At 34.9% G+C, this 21,860-nt stretch overlaps 1 protein-coding gene and 1 long non-coding RNA gene across 4 annotated transcripts in view; both read right to left on the bottom strand.

The window, feature by feature from the left end:
- The window catches only part of CEP350 (centrosomal protein 350), a 162,694-nt gene that overhangs the window by 90,690 nt on the left and 50,144 nt on the right, over window positions 1–21,860 (bottom strand). For all 3 annotated transcript variants that reach the window (XM_059875815.1, XM_010813497.4, XM_059875816.1), the window contains exons 9-14: window positions 19,549–19,695; window positions 17,673–18,331; window positions 16,771–16,892; window positions 12,778–13,838; window positions 10,905–11,055; window positions 8,373–8,542 (exon numbers count right to left, since the gene is read on the bottom strand). In XM_059875815.1, the coding sequence (XP_059731798.1) occupies window positions 8,373–8,542; window positions 10,905–11,055; window positions 12,778–13,838; window positions 16,771–16,892; window positions 17,673–18,331; window positions 19,549–19,695 (2,310 nt within the window). The remainder of the gene's footprint in view (window positions 1–8,372; window positions 8,543–10,904; window positions 11,056–12,777; window positions 13,839–16,770; window positions 16,893–17,672; window positions 18,332–19,548; window positions 19,696–21,860) is intronic.
- Window positions 100–8,364, bottom strand: LOC132342486 (uncharacterized). The gene is made up of 2 exons (XR_009490895.1): window positions 4,191–8,364; window positions 100–3,646 (listed from the first exon to the last, which is right to left on the bottom strand). It is a non-coding gene; the product is annotated as an uncharacterized lncRNA (long non-coding RNA).

The raw sequence follows: 21,860 nt of genomic DNA, 5'->3' as shown, positions 1-21,860 counted from the left end.
TTAGGGCATTGTTCATCTTGATGATATGCTTCAATAGCAGCAAAGAAAAATGCACGCTATGTTTAAAAAAAAAAAAGGCACAAAAGAACCGTGTACACATTTTAATGGCAGCTAAATTTTTTTTAATCTGGTTTTTAAATGGTTAAAGATCAAAAGACAATGGAAAAGTAAAAAACAAATTATGCTGCACTCCCATGTTCATAGCAGCATTATTCACAATAGCCAAAAGGCAGAAGCAACTCAAATGTCCTTCAACAATGACTGCATAAGCAGAACTGGTATATACATATAATGAAATATTATTCAGTCTTAAAAAAGGAGGACATTTTGACACATGTTACAACATGCATGAACTCTGACAACATTACGCTAAGTAAAACAAGCCATTTGGTCACAAAAGAACAATAGTATCATTACATATCTATATGAGGTACCTAGAATAGACAAATTCATAGAAACACAATGGCAGAGGGGAGAATGAAAGCTATTATTTAGTGGGCATAGAGTTCTAGTTTGGAATAATGAAACAGCTGTGATGAATGAAATGGTGACAGTTGCACACTGTGAATGTACCTAATGATACTGAACTACACACTTAACCACATAGACAGAAAGTAGAATGGGGGCTGCCAGGGGCTGGAAAGGGGGGAACAGGGAATCACTGTTTAATAGGTATAGAGAGTTTCAGTACAGGAGGATGAAGTAGTTCTGGAGGTGGATAGTAGTGAAACTTAGTTGTAAACAGTTTGAATAAATTAAATGCCACTGAATGGTTCACTTAAAAATGGTTAAAATGGCAAATTTTATGTTAGCTATGTTTGTCACACAGAAAATAAATTTTAAAATTAAGCTACATTATTCTGTAGTGATGGTAATAAAGTAACAATTTTTCATCAAAATTTGGTTTGAAAAGGAAAAACTTGAACAGTCTTACCATGTGAAAAATATTAAACCCAAGTACCAAAGAAATGCAAATCAATGAGATGCCATTTTTCAATATCAGATTAGCAAATATTTTTGAAGTAATGTAACCTTGACTGTCATTCAGCACACACATGAAATAATACTCACACACCATTTTCATGGGAGTGCAAACTCATATATTCTTTGTTTTTTAATTTATTAATTGGAAGAAAACTGCTTTACAACATTATGACAATTTCTGCCATACAACAATGTAAATCAGCCATAGTTATACATACATCAACTCCCTCTTGAGCTTCCCTCCCCTCCCCGCATCCTACTCCTTTAGATCATCACAGATCACCTGGCTGGGATCCCTGTGTTATATAGGAACTTCTCACCAGCTATCTATTTTACACATGGTAGTGTATATATGCTGATGCTACTTTCTCTATTTGTTCCACTGTCCTTCCTCCACTGTGTCCACAAGTCTGTTCTCAGTATCTGCATCTCCATTCCTTCCCTAAAAATAGGTTCATCAATATCACTTTTCTAGATACCATTTATGTGCAATAATATGATATTTCTCTTTCTGATTTACTTCACTCTGTAAATCTACCACCTAACTAGAACTGGCTCAAATTCATTCTTTTTTTTACGGCTGAGTATATTCCATTGTGTGTGTGTATATGTATATGTGTGTGTGTGTGTGTGTATGCCACATCTTTATCCATTCATCTGTCAATGGACATCCAGATTACTTCCATATTCTAGCTATTGTAAATAGTGCTGCAATGAACTGGGATACATGTGTCTTTTTCATTTATGGTTTTCACACAGTATATGACCAGTAGTGGAATTGCTAGGTCATATGGTAGCTTTATTCCTAGTTTTTTAAGGAATCATATATCCTTTCTTAAGGACAACTCAAAAAATACATAAAAATAATTTTCCAGCCAAACCCTTGACAGTGGAATTCTTCATAGCAATTTATCCTAGGAAGCTACGTGAGGATGTATACAATGAATTAAATATGCTAGTCAGTATATCATAATGAGGAGAAAAATACAAATAGGACTGTCCATCAATTAGAAAGGATTCTACAATCTAATATCTATTTATGACCCCTAGGCTAGAAACAAGCTGTTAATACTGGTTATCTCTAACTTTACCATAATAAAGATGCACTCTTATAGAATAAAAACAATTCATTCACTTAATATATTATTTTTTAAAATACACAATTTAAAAACTGTTCATTTCAAAAAACTAGAAATCGTAGACAATACAATGGTCTATGCAAGAAAGATCTAAACTCCATTCAAGGGACCTATATGCAAAGAAATCATCTGCCCCTAGTTTAAAAGATTTCCAAATGAAAGTATATTTATATGTTTTAAAGTTAAATTAACATAATTTTTTTCTTATGATTACCACTTTCATCTACTCTTTTCATCAACATTGAGGAAGTGAGTGAGCACGCACTCTTTTTCACCACCAGATCGAAGTATATGCAACAAAATGTATACATCTTAGAACTTTGGGATAAGATACTAAGTTTAAGTTGATGCTGTGGTAAGTAAAATATATGGGTTTTCTTAAGGCACTGTGAGAAGGAATCAGGGAAACTGAAAACCATAAAAAATTACCTGTATTTCACCTAATCAAGGATTAGCTTATAATTTTTAAAACTTACACTGAATCATATTGTTTACGCTCATAATTTAATATATCATGATATCTTAAGTTGTACAATATATTATAGTAAAACATAAACTTGATTTATAAGTTAGAAGTCAGAATCTAGGTTTTGCCAATAACTAGTTAGTAACCTTCAGAGAAGGCCATGGCACCCCACTCCAGTACTCTTGCCTGGAAAATCCCGTGGACAGAGGAGCCTGGTAGGCTGTAGTCCATAGGGTTGCGAAGAGTCGGACACGACTAAGCGACTTCACTTTCACTTTTCACTTTCATGCATTGGAGAAGGAAATGGCAACCCACTCCAGTGTTCTTGCCTGGAGAATCTCAGGGATAGGGGAGCCTGGTAGGCTGCTGTCTATGGGGTCACACAGTTGGACATGACTGAAGCGACTTAGCAGCAGCAGTTAGTAACCTTAGGTGAGAAACTAACATAATAAAGCATAACAACTGCAAAAAAAAAAAAACTGAGCAAAATCATTTCCTGAAATGTATTCTGCTGAATTTGTATGTAACATGCTAACTGAAGAACTGATTCTGTGGTCAAATAAATTTGAAAAATATCACACTATAGTCTCATCCTCATCCTAAATAATCCATATCAGCATATTAAAAGTATTGATAAGTCCTGTTAGAAAGAAGCCTGTTTCACTCTAAAAGCATTTCCCAGGTTTGTGGAATCATGGGAGTTCTTTTGTTCTCAGAACACCTATGAAGCGGCCTACTGCAGTGAATCAGTATTTCACAAGAAAAGACAGGCTTTGAGAAGTGTTGATAAAATGTCTAATGTTCTAATCTGTTTTAAAGAACACTTCCAATGCGCAAGAGAGTTATACCTCTCCTTGCCAGAGACAACACAAAAAAAGAAAACTACAGCAAAGTATCACTGATGAACACAGGTGCCAAAATCCTCAACAAAATTCCAGCAAACAGAATCCAGTAACACATCAAAAAGCTCATACACCATGATCAAGTTGGGTCTATTCCGGTGATGCAAGGATTCTTCAATATACGCAAATCAATCAATGTGATACACCATATTAAACTGAAAGACAAAAACCATATGATAATCTCAATAGCCACAGAAAAAGCCTTTGACAAAATTCAGCACCCATTTATAACTAAAATCTTCAAAAAATGGGCATAGAAGGAACATACCTCAACATAGTAAAGATCATATATGATAAGCCTATAGCAAACATTATTCTCAATAGTGAAAAACTGAAAGCTTTCCCCCTAAGGTCAGGAACAAGACAAGGGTGTCCACTTTCACCATTATTATTCAACATAGTTCTCAAAATCCTAGCTACAGCAATCAAAGAATAAAAAGAAATAAAAGGAATCCAGATTGGAAAAGAAGAAGTAAACCCTACATAGAAAACTCTAAAGATAGTATCAGAAAATTACTAGAGCTAATCAGTGAGGTTAAGAAAAGCTGCAGAAAAAAAAAAAAAAGTTGCAGAATACAAAATCAATATACAGAAATCACTTGCATTTCTATATACTAACAATTAAAAAACAGAAAGAGCAATTAAGGAATCAATCCCATTCATCATTGCAACAAAAAGAATATCTAGGAATAAACTTACCTAAGGCCACTCGTGCCTGGAGAATCCCATGGAGGGAGGAGCCTGGTAGGCTACAGTCCATGGGGTCGCAAAGAGTCGGACATGACTGAGCGACTTCACTTTCACTTTCAAGGAGACAAAAGAACTATACACAGAAAACTGTATGAAACTGATGAAAGAAATCAAAGATGACATAACCAGATGGGAGAGACATTCCATGTTCCTGGGTAGGAAAGTGAAAATGACTATGCTACCAAACACAACCTATAGATTCAATGCAATCCCTATCAAATTACCAATGGCATTTTTCACAGAACTAGATCAAAAAATTTCACAGCTCATATACAAACACAAATAACCCCAAATAGCCAAAGCAGTCTTGAGTAAGAAGAATAGAGATGGAGGAATCAACCTTCCTGACTTCAGATTATATTACAAAGTTACAGTCATCAAGACAGTATGGTACTGGCACAAAAACAGAAATATAGACCAATGGAACAAGACAGAAAGTCCAGAAATAAACCCATGCACCTATGGGTACCTTATCTTTGACAAAGGAGGTAAGAATATACAATGGGGAAAGACAGCCTCTTCAATAAATGGTGCTGGGAAAACGGGACAGCTACATGTAAAAGAATAAAATTAGAACACTTCCTAACACCATACACAGAAACAAACTCAAAATGGATTAAAGACCTAAATGTAAGACCAGAAACTATAAAATTCTTAGAGGAAAACACAGGCAGATCACTCAGTGACATAAATCAAAAAGATCCTGTATGACCCACCTCCTAGAGTAATGGAAATAAAAACCAAAGTAAACAAGTGGGACCTGATTAAACTTAAAAGCTATTGCACAGCAAAGGAAGCTATAAGCAAGGTGATAAGACAACCCTCAGAATGGAAGAAAATAATAGCAAATGAAACAACTGATAAAGGATTAATTTCCCAAATATACAAGCAGCTCATACAACTCAATGCAAGAAAAACAAACAACCCAATCAAAAAGTAGGGAATAGACCTAAACAGACATTTCTTCAAAGAAGACATAAAGATGGCTAACAAACACATGAAAAGATGCTCAACATCGCTCATTATTAAAGAAATGCAAATCAAAACCACAATGAGATATCACCTCACACTGGTCAGAATGGCCCTCATCAAAAAGTCTACAAACAATAAATGCTGGAGAGGGTGTGGAGAAAAGGAACACTCTTGCACTGTTGGTGGGAATATAAATTGATACAGTCAATATGGAAGACAATATGGAGATTACTTAAAAAACCAGGAATAAACCACCATATGACCCAGCAATCCCACTCGTAGGCATATACCCTGAGGAAATAAAAACTGAAAAAGACACATGTATCCCAGTTTCTTGCAGCACTATTTACAATAACTAGAACATGGAAGCAACCTAGATGTCCATCGACAGATGAATGGATAAAGAAGTTGTGGTACATACACACAATGGAATATTACTCAGCCATAAAAAAGGAACACATTTGAGTCAGTTCTGATGAGGTGGATGAACCTAGAACCTATTATACAGAGTGAAGTGAGTCAGAAAGAGAAAGATAAATATCTATTCTAATACACATATACAGAATCTAAAAAAATGTTACTGTAAGAATTTATATACAGGGCAGCAATGGAGAAACAGATATAGAAAATAGACTTATGGACATGGGGTGAGGGGAGGAGAGGGGAGGAAAGAGTAACATGGAAATTTACATTATCATATGTAAAACTGTCAGACAGACAACAGGAATTTGCTGTATGGCTCAGGAAACTCAAACAAGGACTCTATATCAACCTAGAGGTGTGGGATGGGGAGGGAGATGAGAAGGAGATTCAAAAGGGAGGGGATATATGCATACCTATGGCTGATTCATGTTGAGATCTGACAGAAAACATCAAAATTCTGTAAAGCAATTATTGTTCAATAAAAAAATTAAAATTAAAAGAAAAAAATCTCTCCTAGCAGTCTCACATTGGAAGTATAAAGTGGCACTAGCTTTCTGAAGAGCTATTCAGCAAAATGTATCCAAATTTTAAGCAAGTTATACTCATTGTCCATTATCTTCCTTCTAGGATTTTCTCTTAAAAGAACCAGATCAATGTGTAAAGATGCATTTGTAAGGCTATTCAATGCCTTACAGTGTTTATTATAGAAAATGCAGCAGTGTTTATTACAGAAAAGAAAGAATCTAAATGTCCAGCAATGGGGAACTGGATAACAAATTACAATACATTCAAACAACAGAATACTAGGTAGCCACTGGGCTTCCCGGGTGGCACAGTGGTAAAGAATCGGTCTGCAATGCAGGAGATGCGGGTTCGCTCTCTGTGTTTGGAAGATCCCCTAGAGAAAGAAACGGCAACCCACTACAGTATTCCTGCCTGGGAAATCCCATGGACAGAGGAGCCTGGTGGGCTACAGTCCATGGTGTTGCAAAAAGATTCAGACTTAGTGACTAAACAACAAACAAGGAAGCCCTTAAAAAGGGTTAACCATATTTACTAACAGAGAAAGGTTTCTGTAACCCATTGACAGGAAAAAAAAAAATCACATAAAATGTGATCTCATACATGTAACATTTTCTATTTACATATGCCTACTAACTGTCTAGAAGTATTCTCACTAAAAATGTTAACATTTCACATGCATTGAGATATCTATTCTTAAAAAAACAAAAACTACAAAACAAGCGTTAGTATATGTGTGGAGAAACTGGAACCCTTGTACATTACTGGTGAGAATGTAAAATGTTATAGCTAAAATATAGAAATGACTTTTTATCCAGCAAGTCTACAGTTGGATATATACACAAAAGAACTGGAAGTAGGGACTCAAACAGTATTTGTACACCAATGTTCATGTCCATATTACTCACAATAGCTAAAATGATGAAACAACCAAGATACCCATAAACTGATCAAAGAATACACAAAATGTGGTATATCCATATAATGGGATATTATTCAGCCTTAAAAAGGGAGGACATTCTGATACATGCAACAATGTGGATGAAATCTGAAGATGCTATGCTAAATGAAATAAGCCAGACACAAAAAGAATATTGGACGATGCCACTTATATGAAGTACCTAGAGTAGTCAAATTTAGCAACAGAAAGTAGAACAGTGGTTAGCAGCAGCTCAGGGAAGGGAAATTACTGTTTAATGGGTTCCAAGTTTCAGCATGGCAGGATGAAAAAGTTCTGGAGTTGGGTAATGATGATGGTTGTGGAACACAATGAACATGCTTATTAACAGTACTGAATTCAACACTTGAAAATGGTTAAAATGATAAGTTTACATTATGTATATTTTATCACAGTAAAATAAAATCTAAAAAGACATTAACATTGGTTATCTCTAGGTGGAGGGAATACAGATGATTTTTCATTTTTAAATAGCTTTCTATATTTATACATTTGTCCTCCCCAGTCTTTTTTTTTTTTTTAACTCAACAAGCAATTTTTTACTATTAGAAAAAATAATTGTGGAAGCAAAATCATTCCCTAGAGACCATCCTGTGAATCTAAGAGGCCTTTGCCTAATGACTGTTATCTTCTCATCATTAGGCCTACTGAGCAAATTATAGCCAGTAGAACTGAGGGGACTGAAAGGTATTCTCAATTAGTCAAGAATGCCAAAGGGCCAGCTACTGTGGCAAGTACTGAGATGTACATATTATATATGTAGGCTTCAAAATTACCATAGAAAGCATTTATTATCATCTTCCCTTTGTAGATACAGAAATTTGACCATTATATTTAACAACACTCAGAAACATACAGGATACAAAGTTTTTAAAAAGCAGCTGCAAAATATTATTTCATTAAAATGCATGTGGGAGTGTGCCTGGTTTTATGTACATATTGGAAAAATAGGCACCAAAAACATCAATAGTAGTTATCTCTGAGGAGAAGAATCAACAGTGGTTTATAATTGTTGTACAATTGTTTTTCTACAACTTTTAATATTTTACCATTGTTAATGTATTCCTTTCATAGTAAGCAAAAGATTTATAATGCTATATATCAAAAGGTATTATTGTAATGATAAGTAAGTATGAAAGTCAATTATACTATTATCATAACGAAGTTATCTAACTTATGAAATCAAATTGTTAACTTTAGATCAGTCACAAAGCCACTGGTAAAGAGAAAAAGATCATCACACAGATTCCACTTACATTCTATCTTTTCTTTTTTTCCTTTCTTCCCTTTAGAAGAAGAAGAAGGAGACGATGCAGCAGACTGGGCCCCTGATGAGTGCTGGGAAGTAACATCCACAGAGGAGAGATCATAGGCAGACTTTCTGCTAGAATGATCCTCCTGAATGCCTAAACTGTGACCCCCAATACTGTCAAAGAATAAGTAACAGTGGTTAAAGAAACAAAAAGTTTCAACTCACAGCTAAAACTATAGATATTTTAAAATCTATTTAGTCACAAAGAGAATATAACTATAATCAAAGATGCTTTCCACTTGTCTTGTTTTGTCAGTACCAGAAGCCTGCATTATTCCCTATGGCTCAATTTATTACTGAGAAAAGTCTTAGGCAGTTTTTTACTGAAGTGAAACCAATAAAAATGGGTAATTCGGACACATAAAAGAAAAAAATATAATGCTGGATACTGAAAAATGTGAGCTCAATTTCTATTCAAATGTATAATTTATTATTTTCCTTCTAACAATCTTATAGGGAATAATATGTTCTACTCCAACTCAGAAATAAAATATAATAAATCATATTGATTGGTGATACTAAATGTTACCACAATTAAATCCTTACACATCTTGATTAAAAAATAAACCTTTTCTTTGAAGTTCAAAATTTAAAACTACACTTCTGCTATAATCTTAATAATACTTATTTTCATTAATCCAGCTATATATAACTAATTTTTTGATTAAATTTTTTACAGGATAATTACTTTATAATAATGTGATGGTTTTTGCTATATATCAACATGAACAGGCATTAGAGACACACGTGTTCCCTCCCTCTTGAATCCCTCCTTCTACTTTCCTCCCCATCCCACCCCTCTAGGCTGTCACGAGCACCGGCTTTGGGTTCTCTGCATCATACACTGAACTCCCACGGGCTTTTTATTTTACATACGGTAGGTATATGTTTCAATGCTATTCTCTCAAATCATCCCACTCTCCCCTTCTCCCACTTTGTCCAAAAGTCTGTTCTTTATGTCTGTGTGTCCTTTGCTGCCCTGCATGTAGGATCATCATTACTATCTTTCTAGATTTCATATATATGAGGATATAACTAATTTTTAAAAGATCATCCAATAATTTTATGTGCATTACAATTTGTAATGTGTGAAGAAAATTATACTGCATGTGAGTGACTACAGATTATTTTATATGGTAACAAAATTTAGGGAGGAAATTCTCTGGCGAAATATGATTCACGTACTATATGACACTGTACAAGTAACAACCTTAGGACTTCAGTTTCCTCTCTCAAGTATGAATAGTAACAAAAATATTTATCATATCAGGCTACTAGAAGAATGAGTTCATACAGGGAAAGCCCAATCAGTCCTCTTAGTAACTTAACACGTTAAAGTGAAAGTGTCAGTTGTTCAGTTGTGTCCAACTCTTTATGACCCAATGGACTGTAGCCCACCAGGCTCCTCTGACCATGGGATTCTCCAGGCAAGAATACTGGAGTGGGTTGTCATTTCCTTCTCCAGGGGATCTTCCCCATCCAGGGGTCAAACCCTGGTCTCCCGCATTACAGGCAGATTCTTTACTGACTGAGCCACCAGGGAAGTCCCTTGTACATTAACTGCTCAATAAATATTAACATTATAATATCGCTACTATTCAAAGATTTGCAAAGTTTTTGATGCTATTCCAACTATAAAAAAATTTACTGATTACTTAGGATCATGTAGTGCTGGAGAAGACTCTTGAGAGTCCCTTGGACTGCAAGGAGATGAAACCAGTCCATCCTAAAGGAAATCAGTCCTGAATATTCATTGGAAGGACTGAAGTTGAAGCTGAAACTCCAATCCTTTGGCCACATGATGTGAAGAAATGACTCATCTGAAAAGACCCTGATGCTAGGAAAGATTGAAGGTGGGAGGAGAAGGAAATGACAGAGGATGAGGTGGGTTGGATGGCATCGCTGACTCAATGGACATGAATTTGAGTTAACTCTGGGAGTTGATGATGGACAGGGAAGCCTGGCATGCTGCAGTCCATGGGGTCGCAAAGAGTCAGACATTACTGAGTGACTGAACTGAATAGGATCATGGAGCCAAGTGTTTAGCTAGTCATCTTCAACTCCGTTATAGAAAACCATTTCTTAATCATCTCACATTAACACACCATGGGATAATTTTCCCAATACTAACCTCGACCGGGGATTCACAGATTGATTTAACAATCTATATTTTGTTTATTATGTGCCAGACTCATTCCAAGTACTTTGTATTTCACTGAACATTCATAACACTTAAACAGAGAAGAAAACTGAGGCACAGGGAGATAAACAACATGCCCAAAGACAAACTAGTAGAGTCAGTATTTAAACCCACGTGGTCTGGATCCAGAGCCCATGCTCTTAATAACTACTAGGCTATGCAGCTTCTACATGATCTTCAAACAAGCAAAATCTGACTTATATCCAGACCTCAGTTCTCATTTGTACATTTGTCTCACTCTTCAGATTTTATTCCATACTGTTAACACAGTCTTACTTGGGTTCAAGAGCTGACTTTCTTTCTGTCAAAGTCCCACTCCCTGCAGAGGAGACAAAATCATCTTCATAGGAAATGCTGCTTAAAGGGGTTGTGATGGCATTCAAAGGCCGTGATGCTGATGTTCCTCCTTCCAACCTGTCTTCAAATTCTGTCAAAAGTAGTAATTGAAATGTGTTTTAAAATAAAAATTTAAAAAACTACAAGCAAAGCATTCCACAACCTGGGGATTAACAACATGGATTTAGGAATATTTTAGTTTTCTTTTATTAGCTCTTCTTTTCAAGTTATCTTTATATCTGATAATACATTTTTAACTTTTTATTTGGGAAATTTTCAAACATATATGACAGTAGAGAGTCATATAATGAAACTAATGCGTCCATTATCCAGCTTTAACAAATAGCAACACAAACTTCATACTCCCTCCATCTGTAATTCTCCTCAAATATTACTTTGAAACAAATCCCAGATAACATCTCAACTCTAAATATTTCAGTATAACTATAATATCTTAATGAAAATCTAATAGAAAGATTTAAAAACAAATCCAACCTTCTTGTGGAAAAAAAATTGAGGGGGTTGATTTACAAGCACTTTGCTTTAATCAAAAGAACTTTAATATTCAAAGAACTTGAAAATGACTACTTATAGAAATAAGTGTTAAACAAAAGAGATAAACAGGCACATATAGGTCTGCACAAGATCAAATGAAATAGCTAACTATGAATTCTAGTCAAATGTAATGGGAAACCCAATTAAGCATAAGATGAAAAGATGAAATCAATTCATCTGTCAGATAAATCGTTCACTATATAGAATGGAAATGAAAAAAAAAAAAAAAACCCAGTATCCATAGCCTATTTCAGGTTCAGCCTCACTCACTCTCCAACCTGGGAATTCTAAGGTGATATTAGCATAAGATGGGTAGAATCCACCTATGGTAGGAAGGACAAAGAAAGGAACTTGAAGGAATTCAGTCTGCCACACAAAAGGAAATGCTGCATTGCAGGATCTCAGGGATCACAAGGGTACCTTAAAAGTTATTATTTTAGGACCCAAATATACAGCTACATTACTGTTCAAAGTCTGTTTTTAGCATTCGTTTAGACAAACAATAACAAATTTGCTTCCATATTAGAAATGTTACTACAGCTGCCCCTCTCAATTCTTGACCATTATAGTCCCAAAGATCTATTTGTTATGAGTCACACACAAATCACCATTTTAAGAAATACATATATTTTCTATCTAAATATATAACTCTGGCCAGAGTAACCCGAGTATACACTTGATAATATACCAATCTTGAACATCATCTAAGAATTTCTCTGAATCAGACCAAAATTTCCATAACCATCAATCAACTACTGTTTTAATCACAACAGCTAAAAAATAAAATTTTAAAGATTAAATTACAATACTCTAGTTGAAGCTTGCAGATAATTGAGATTAATTTAGACAATGATATATCTCTACTACCCTTATAATGAATGATGAAAATCTGTAGTTAAGTATTATCTTGTACAGGATTGCAAAATAATTTATCCTAAGATAACATACTGGAGAAGGAAACGGCACCCCACTCCAGTACTCTTGCCTGGAAAATCCCATGGACGGAGAAGCCTGGTAGGCTGCAGTCCATGGGGTCACTACGAGTTGGATACAACTTCACTTTCACTTTTCACTTTCATGCATTGGAGGAAATGGCAACCCACTCCAGTGTTCTTGCCTGGAGAATCCCAGAGACAGGGGAGCCTGGTGGGCTGCCGTCTATGAGGTCACACAGAGTCGGACACGACTGAAGCGACTTAGCAGCAGTAACAGCAGCAAGATAACATACAAATATTACAAGGGTTACTATTTTTCTCACCTTTTCCATATAACTTATATGATTTTGTAAAAATATTAATGACACTATGTGGACTTCCCTTTGCCAATTCTTCCCATGGTCCTTTGGTTTGTGTACCACCTATAGGCCCAAAGAGTGGTAAGAATTTTTCAGCTTCCTTCTGAAACTCTTTGATGGGTTCATAAGCATTTCTTTCTCCAGCACAAAATTCCTTTTCTTTCAAGATCTCTGTTAACTTCAAAGGGGATTGTTCATCTCGATGTCCTTCTTCTTCAGAGAGACTGCCCTCACTAAGAAGAGGCCCTTCACTGACGGAATCTATGCTGGAACCAAGAGACATCTTGGCTTTGTCTTGAGAACAAACTTGCATATCAGAGCCAGAAGAGTCGGTCTGCCTCTTACACAACTGCGCTAGCAGCCCTTCTGGTTTGGGTCCAGGAGATCTCATTCTGAGGTTTGATATGGCACTATGAGGTCTTATCATCTCAGGAAGCTTTTTAAATTCACTGAGGTTGCCTACACCAGGAAGATCATCATCAAAAGTTGCATGAGATACACAGGTTCCCAGCATCTTTTGAATTCGAGCAGAGAAAACATCTTCTGCATCCTCTTTCACAGGTGGACTTATAGCCTTGGTCCAATGTCCATCTTCTTGTGGTGTTCGCTGCACATCACACTCAGTGTTCCATACTGACCCATAGTTAATGCTAGCCCCAGCTAATTTTCTGGCTTCACTTTCAATCCTGCTGGATAAAGAAGCAGCTGTTGCTTTCAAGGCTTCAATACGATCCAGTTTACTTTTATATTGGCTAGCACTAGATTTTAACAAGGCATCTGGATGAGCAGTTGGTGAGGTCAGATATGGTTGAGGTGTAAAAGTTAACGGCCCCGAAGCCATATTATGATTCTTCCTCGTTGGTAAAATGGATTCTAAATCCTTATGCAAAATTCCTACATGCTCTAGATTCAAGAGATGGGAAAGTAAACTTCCAGCTGTCCCAACAAGAGGCTGTGGTTGAGGATGGTGGAGTCGTGGACTTAGTCTGTCAGGCTGCATCCATGAAGGATCCATCAGGTCCTTTCTGGAAATGAAAGTTACAATATGTTAACACAGGACCTCATAATTAAGCCATCCTTTTCTTTTTTAAAGTTTTGCATTTGCTGATTATAAGAATAATGTGTAGCCACTGCAAAAAAAAAAAAAAGATGAGGACAACAACAACAAAGGATGAAAAGGATAAAGATCACTCATAGCTAACCGATGAGAGAAAGGCTATCACTAGTTCACTTAGAATTATATCTTTCCAAACCCTTTTCTACATGTATGTTGTGTTTGGTGGTGTTACTTTCACAAAAATGAGATTTTATCATACATATTGTTTTATAAACAGCTTTCTTCACTATGACATTTTTTTTAAACTAAGTCATATTTTTAAAACTTAAAGAGAAGGCCTTATAACCCTTAAAACTCTATGGACAAAATTTTTCACAACATTGGCTCTACCTTTCCCTTTAAAAATAATGTTTCATAAAAGAGAAATGCTTAAGATTATAGGCATAATATTACTCTAATCAATGTATATTTAGTAAGTATCAAACAGTTAGGTTTTAACATTGTGCATTCTAAAGAAATGAGATGAATACAAACTAGTTCTCAGAAATAACTGATAGTCCATCCACAGAGGCTAGAAACAGAACAAAGATGTCCTAGATGACATTATATAATTCACTTATGTTTCCAGACTATGGATACCTCCCTGTATATTAAGGAATACCATACACAAAGATTAAAGGCTAGTGTTAACCATTAAGAAGATCTTTAGGGGAGAAAAAAAAATGAGGTTTCGTCCTTGGCCTTGTCCATTATTTTTGGATGATGACATGAAGGTGTGCTTATCAAATCTGTAGATGACAGAAAGCTAGGAGGCATGGTTAACCCAACATATAATCAAATTATGACTCAAAGGTATTTAGACAGGCTGCAACCTCAGACCAATCAAATATAAATAAATATGAAGTCCTACCAATTAAGTTAAAAAAAAAAAACCATCTGGAAGAGAGTAACCAGGGAAAGGAAATGAAAAGCATGTCATGCACAGTTTGGTTGAAGGTTATGTTGTAGCAGTCTTTCATATTAAAGGACTGCTATGAAAGCGGAGTAAAGGAAGACTAGTGAATGGATTCTATGCCACAGAATATAGACTATTACGTATGCAAGTGTGAAGTTATTAGTGCCCAAACTAAACTAGTAATGGCAGTAATGGAAATACAAAGCAAGTTACAAATAAAAAGGTACTGCTGAGTAAAAATCTGTGATCTTTATATTCAAGTGTTTAGAATGCTAATTTTAACGGTAGAAGAACAGCCATACACAAAAAAGGAAATAAACTTGATCAATTAAGACCTAATCCTTCAGTTTCAAAAGAATTAACAGGGGTGACAGACTAATAAACAGCTAAACACGATGCCATTAAGTACTAATACGAAAATATATAAAGTTCAATGAAATTCCCTGGTGGCTCAGACAGTAGAGTCTGCCTGCAATGCGGAGACCAGGGTTCAATCCCTGGGTCAGGAAGATCCTCTGGAGAAGGACATGGTAATCCACTCCAGTATTCTTGCCTGGAAAATCCCATGGATGGAGAAGCCTGGCAGGCTACAGCCCACAGGGTCACAGAGTTGGACATGACTGAGCAACTTCACTTATAATAAAAGTTCAATAGGGTATGCTTTTCTGGTGGCTCAGCTGGTAAAGAATCTGCCTGCCATGTTGGAGATGTGGGTTCCATCCCTGGGTTGGGAAGATCCCCTGGAGAAGGGAACAGCTACCCACTCCAGTATTCTGGCCTGGAGAATTCCATGGACTGTATAGTCCATGGGGTCACAAGAGTCAGATATAACTGAGCAACCTTCACTTTCAATGCAGAATGGTGGAACAAGAAGGGAAAGGAAAAGAAATGCTGTGCTTTTAAGCACAAAGAAACCAAGAGACTCAATGCACCTGAGTCTGAGCAAACTCCAGGAGATAGTGAAAGACAGGGAAGCCTGGCATGCTATAGTCCACAGGGTCACAAAGAGTTGGACACAACGTAGCAACTGAACAACAACAACTGAGAGAACTCAAAGAATTTACAAGGGTTAAATGCAAAGTACTTAGATCAGTGTCCGAAATGTAACAAACAATAAATGTTAGCTATTTTTATCAAACTTATTACTCTCTTGGTGGAGGGTGGTCATGGGGGTCAGCAAGGGGTGAGAGGGTCTTATGTACATTAACCCCAAACCAGTGACTTGATTTTTATTTGTGCATTCCCAAAAGAGAATTTTAAAATCTTTCTCTTCCAAAAATGATTATTTCAAAGCATAATTTATAATCATGCAGTCTGAAGATCACCTTAACTTTCATGGACAAATAGGTTTGTTTGTTTACTGCAAACAATACAGCCCAAGGGGGAAAAAAAAACCTTTTTCTTAATTTAAGGTAAAATAGCCCTCAGTCACCAATCTGAATTCAAATCAAATCCCCTCTTAGTCCTTGTTCATTTGTTCATATGTGTATCCAAATACAGCTTTTGAGAGGTAAGATATGTTGATGCAGGAGTTATATGAAGAAATTTTGAGTAATAATAAATAAAGAAACACCTTTTCAAAAATATTTAACACAAATACTTAAAAATATTAATTCCACTGTGATTCACTTATCCAACAAACTTTTTTCATGGGTTGAGGTCAGAGAAAGCAAGAGTACTTCCAACTGAAGGTGATCCCCAAGAGGAACTGCTATTTACACCAAATATTAAAGAACAGGGAAGAAACTAAACAGCAAAATAGGGCATGCACCAAGTACAGATGTATAACCATGCTTAAGTGTCCATTAGAAGATATTAACCAATTTCTAGATAAACCTCTTGTTCTCACAGAAGGTCAATGAACAAAATTCACTGGGCATAGACCACTATAGTAAAAATCACAGAAAGAAAGAACCTTAAGCATCTGTCATTCTCCCCTTTATACCTGGCAAGAGGCTGTGGAGGTTCTGACAGAGACATGTCACTACTGGAAGATGCGCTTGGGGGACGTTCTTGCACTTTGTTCTCTTTGTCAGATTCTCCAGATGGCTGATACCCTGGTCTGGTCTGTAAAAAAAAGGGTATTTTTATCTGACTCCCATAATAAAGACACATTTATACATAAGACAAATATTAAGTCACTTCAGCTTTACAAAGATCATGAAATGCCGGAGCTGTTTTCCTCTCAAATAAAACCAATTTAAATTAGTTTGTCTTAAAACCAACCATTACGGTTAACAGCAAAAATTACACCTGAAATCCAACAAGGGCACCTACAATTAATTCACTGTGTACTTTGGAGGAAATAATACTCTTTCTAATTCTCTTTTTCACCTAATCAGTGGAAATGCTAGCAGTACTTCCCCTTCTCAGAGTTGTGTTTACTGAAACTTAAACCTGTAAAGCTTTTAAAATGGTAAGTGGCACACAGCATAGACTCAGATGTTATTTTTATTATCCTTAAAAACAAAATCAATACTCATAAAATTAGCATACTATAATAGAATATTCTCTCATTTCAGCACAGATAACAAAACTAGGTTTTTCATTATTAACACAGTCTAACTTTGCTCAGTAATACAACAAAAACTAGGCAAGAATATAACTAACCAGAAATGAGACAGATCAACAATCACTCTAGGAAACTAACTGAGCACTTGTTTTCAATTGTATTTATAAAATTACTCTGCATATAGAATAAACTTCATGAAAGGCCATCATTATTATCAATACTGTCTGAACATATGTCTGAATATTAGGAATGGTGAGTAATTTTTAAATATTACAGCAAGCAAGTTTTTCCTAACCATGAATTACCTCCCTTTCTAATTTTGTCAGTACCATTACCTGTGTTTCCTGCATAATATGTTGATGAGTTGGCTCTTCAAGCAATGACTTTTCTAGAAGCAATTTGGAGTAAGTTTCTTGCAGTCGCCTAGTTGCTGATGGCTCAGAAGGAGGCACATTTTTCACTTTAGTAAAGGCTTCTTTCTGTTTCCGGTAGAGCTCCTGTAATCGTTTGTTCTTCTGCTCAGTGGCCTCCTTTTGGGCCTTCTTCTCCTCATTCTGTTTCCTCTTCCTTTCTTCCTGCTGTCTAACAATGTACTGTCGTACCTCATCTGTATCATAGTGACGCTTTTTAGAAATAACAGGGGGATCTTCATTAGCTGTTATTTTGTCAGGTTTTCTTTTTATTGGGCTATGACTTCTAGGAGCTTGTATGGATGCTGATGACTTCTGATTCTGTAACTCTCCTGTCTCTTGTCTTGCAGTCTGAGCTGCTGAATCCAACTGGAGGTCATCAAGAATTCCACGAATTTCAACAGGTAAAAAGTCCTTATTTAAGGCAGCATTTTCCTCCTGTTTATTATCTGGAAGAGATGGAACTAATTTCTTTACATTATTTTCTGACCGAGCTCTACTTCTTGAACGTTCTGAGTTTTGTGGACGATGTCTATGTGAAACATCCAATCTAGGATCCGACTCTGCTCTTCCAATATGGCCCCCTGCAAAGTATGAAAATTCTATATTCATTTCTAAGATTTACTGCATTAAGGAGAAAATTAGGAAATTTCACTTTAACTCAAATATCTTAAAAAGTCTTATAAAGAACATAAGAAAAGAAAAACAGAGAACAATTCTGATACTCCATAGAAACTGTACTTCCACAGCATTTTTTTAGTGCATCTTTTAATATTTCTGAAATAAGGACAATCTTGCTATTTATGTGAATATCTAACTATTAATAATTATCGATATCAACTATTAATAGAGAGATACAGTTCTCTCCCATATGCATATTTAATGTTACTATTTATCTCTCTCCCCAAACCCTCAATCAGTTGTTAAAAAACTGATGTCAGGCTGCCACAACTCTCCAATGAATAACAGGAAAAAATTCAATATATAGAAAAACAATCATTTTATCAACTAAATGTTTGCTGATGTGGCTTAGTCTTAGACTGACAATGGTATGAGTTTATTTATAAGTCAGATAAAAAGAGCAAATACAAAATATGTGTTCTTCTCTCTATCAAATAGCATTTCTTACGGAATCCATTTCAGAAGCTCAAATTGAGGCAATTTTTTTTCAACTGAAAAGGAAAACTGGCTTGTAGGTATTTATATTTCATTTTCTAAAATTAGTGTTCATGAAAAAGTAACTAGTTATTTCAAATGGCACTCATGACATTTTAAAAGGAGAATGGACTTGAGTGTCAAACTAAAGAGTGCTGGATCTAGATCAAATTTTGTCACCCACTGACTGTATATCCTTGAGAAAACTCACTTCTCTCTCAGGGCCTGTTTCCTAATCTGTCAAACAAACAAACAAATCCAACCTTGTGCTTGTATCTACTTCTGCTTGTATCTATGGAGATAAGACAGATTGGACTTAATCCTCTAAAGGTCCCTAATGGTCTAATAGGATTTGATTATATGATGCCTTGCTATTTATTCATAATGACAGATAAATATAATTACTATAACACAAACAAAATTCTTAATAAGGATCAACATAACATCTATATATGGAAATTACCCATAGCCAAGCCCAACAGAACATTTCTTCTTTTTTAAGCTACATTCACAATTAAAAAGCAAAATTTTAAAGAGTATTCTTAAAGGAATATTTTCATCTCTCAAAGTACTTACACAATCAACTTTTAATCACTTTGCTCAACAATTTAAATGATTAAGTAGTTTAACTAACGTAACTGCTCACCAGATTTAGTAGTTCTTTCTCTTCCACTTCTGTCACTTGATGCTGCTCTTCGCTCTTTTTGCTCTATTCTAGGTGCAGGACCAAGAATTTTCTTTACTAATTTTTGTCCATCTCGCCAAGACGATGTACTAATCAGATGACTGCTACCTAAAAAAGAAAAGATATATATATATATATATAAAACTTAAATTTTAGCTGTAAGAAGTACTTCTTACTTAACCATACAAGTACTTGTAATTAATCTTTTGCTTATCTTATGCCAAAGTCAAAATATTTACAATCTAATTTTATTTTTAAACTCAAGTCCCCCCAAATCAATTAATGGAGTCTGTTTAAATTTTTATTTACCCACACACCTCAAATACTAAGTGTAAAATGCTTTGAAAGTTAAGTACCAAATATTAATGAATTATGAAACTTTAACCAGGGCACCAAATTCAACAATTTTGGCACAGAATAAAAATATGTCTTAACTATAAGTGTTTGGTTTTACCAAAATTAGCACAGTACCTGACACAGTAAAATGTATGTCTGCTGAATGAGCAAATGACTTAAGCAAAGCATAGAAAAAAACCTTAAGGAAACATGTAACAAAGAGTTAACAGTGACTACTACCTTTGAAGGGGATGGTTATTACAGAGAATTTAACATTGGATTTTACAGACATATAACACATTACTACACATTACTTTTTAATGCATAAAACAATGACACTCAAAAAGCAAATATCATCAATGCTTTAAACTGCCATTATAGAAGTTCATAAAAATAAAAGTATATTCCAATAAATACAGCTGTTTACCAAGAGAAAAAATTTTCATTTATTAGCTTGAGACAGTAAAAAAAAATAAAATTAGACCATTATTTCAAAACAGTGACTTAAAAAACAAAAAATACCATGAAAGACCATTTATAAAATAGAAACCATTTTAAAAAATCTGCAATAAATATGCAAAAGTATTTAAATACAAAGCAATATAAAAATGTAATAGAAATGAAAATAATGAAGTAATACTTTAAACCTAATTAAATTAGAAAAAATACTTTTACATTCTAGCCAAAGCTGGTAAAATTACAGTAAAAATCATTTTTACTATGCTTGTTGAAATATCAATGGATACAGTTTCCTTTTAAAAAATAGTATTACATGTCAAAGGGGTCATATTTCCCTTGATCAAATAATCGAAGTAATAGAAATGTATCCAACAGAAAGAAAAAAAATAAATGACAATGTTCACTGTATTATTTTTATAATATCAGAAGTAACCTAAATATTGAATAGTAGATAAACTATGTTTCTATTAGGAGTACTGTGTGGCCATTTCCAATTACAATTTCTATAAGAAATAGCAGAAATATTCGTGTCCTAAGATGCTAAGAGAAAAAGATAAAATCTTATAATACAATGACTACAGTAATCTACTACTGATTTTAAAATTAAGAAAATACACAAAACTACTAGTCCTTTGTTTAAGTAAGAGCAGTGGTTTTTATCTGTTTTTTTCTATTTTCCAAGCTTTCTGTGATACTACTTTGCATCTATAATTTTTAAAAATATTTAGAGTACCATTTAAAAGTTTAAATGAAAGTAGTTTTAATGAAAACATCTATCATTAAAAAACATGAATTATAAATGTGTACTATTTACTTTATAAAAGCTTTTGCACCTTGCTATTAACCTTAAAAAGTTTATCTAAAATATTTAAATGGTTTTAAGTCTACTGTTCAATCTATTTATAAGATACTTCATGTGCTTAAGCAAAATGGGAGAACAGGTTTCTCTTCAATTTCAGCTTAATTTTCTGAATCAAGAGCAAGCAATCATGAATATGCTGGGTGGTTATTAATGTTGGCTTCCAAATATGCTGGGTGGTTATTTCTAAATTCTGGCTTTCTGGAATAGTCCCATGCAGTCATTGGTAGAAAAAGAACTTTTACTATAGATAAACTCTTAAAATAGCTTTAACTCAATTAAATGACTCTCTGTAGCAGTCACTGCCACAGTATACACATGGCAGAATTAGCCCACCACAAAACTGGATAAATACAATCCAAGATCAGTATTTACAAGTTACAGTGGTCCCAGTGTTTCCTTTCAAACTATGCCCCTCACAACAATATCACATGAAAAACACTCTTACATTTTTTTAATGTAAGAATTAGTTTAGTTTACACCCAGGTAATTCCTGTTCCTATAAAATTTTATTTTTTTATTGGAATATAGCCAGGGTCTTTCTTGTATGGCATCTACAATTAACAATGGACGTCACAAAGTAAGTTATTTGGCACTCTTTTGATTAGTCTATGATCAG

The sequence above is a fragment of the Bos taurus genome, chromosome 16 (genome assembly GCF_002263795.3).
Source record: "Bos taurus isolate L1 Dominette 01449 registration number 42190680 breed Hereford chromosome 16, ARS-UCD2.0, whole genome shotgun sequence".
Classification (NCBI taxonomy): domain Eukaryota; kingdom Metazoa; phylum Chordata; class Mammalia; order Artiodactyla; family Bovidae; genus Bos; species Bos taurus.
This window is presented reverse-complemented; position numbering and strand designations above follow the sequence as displayed.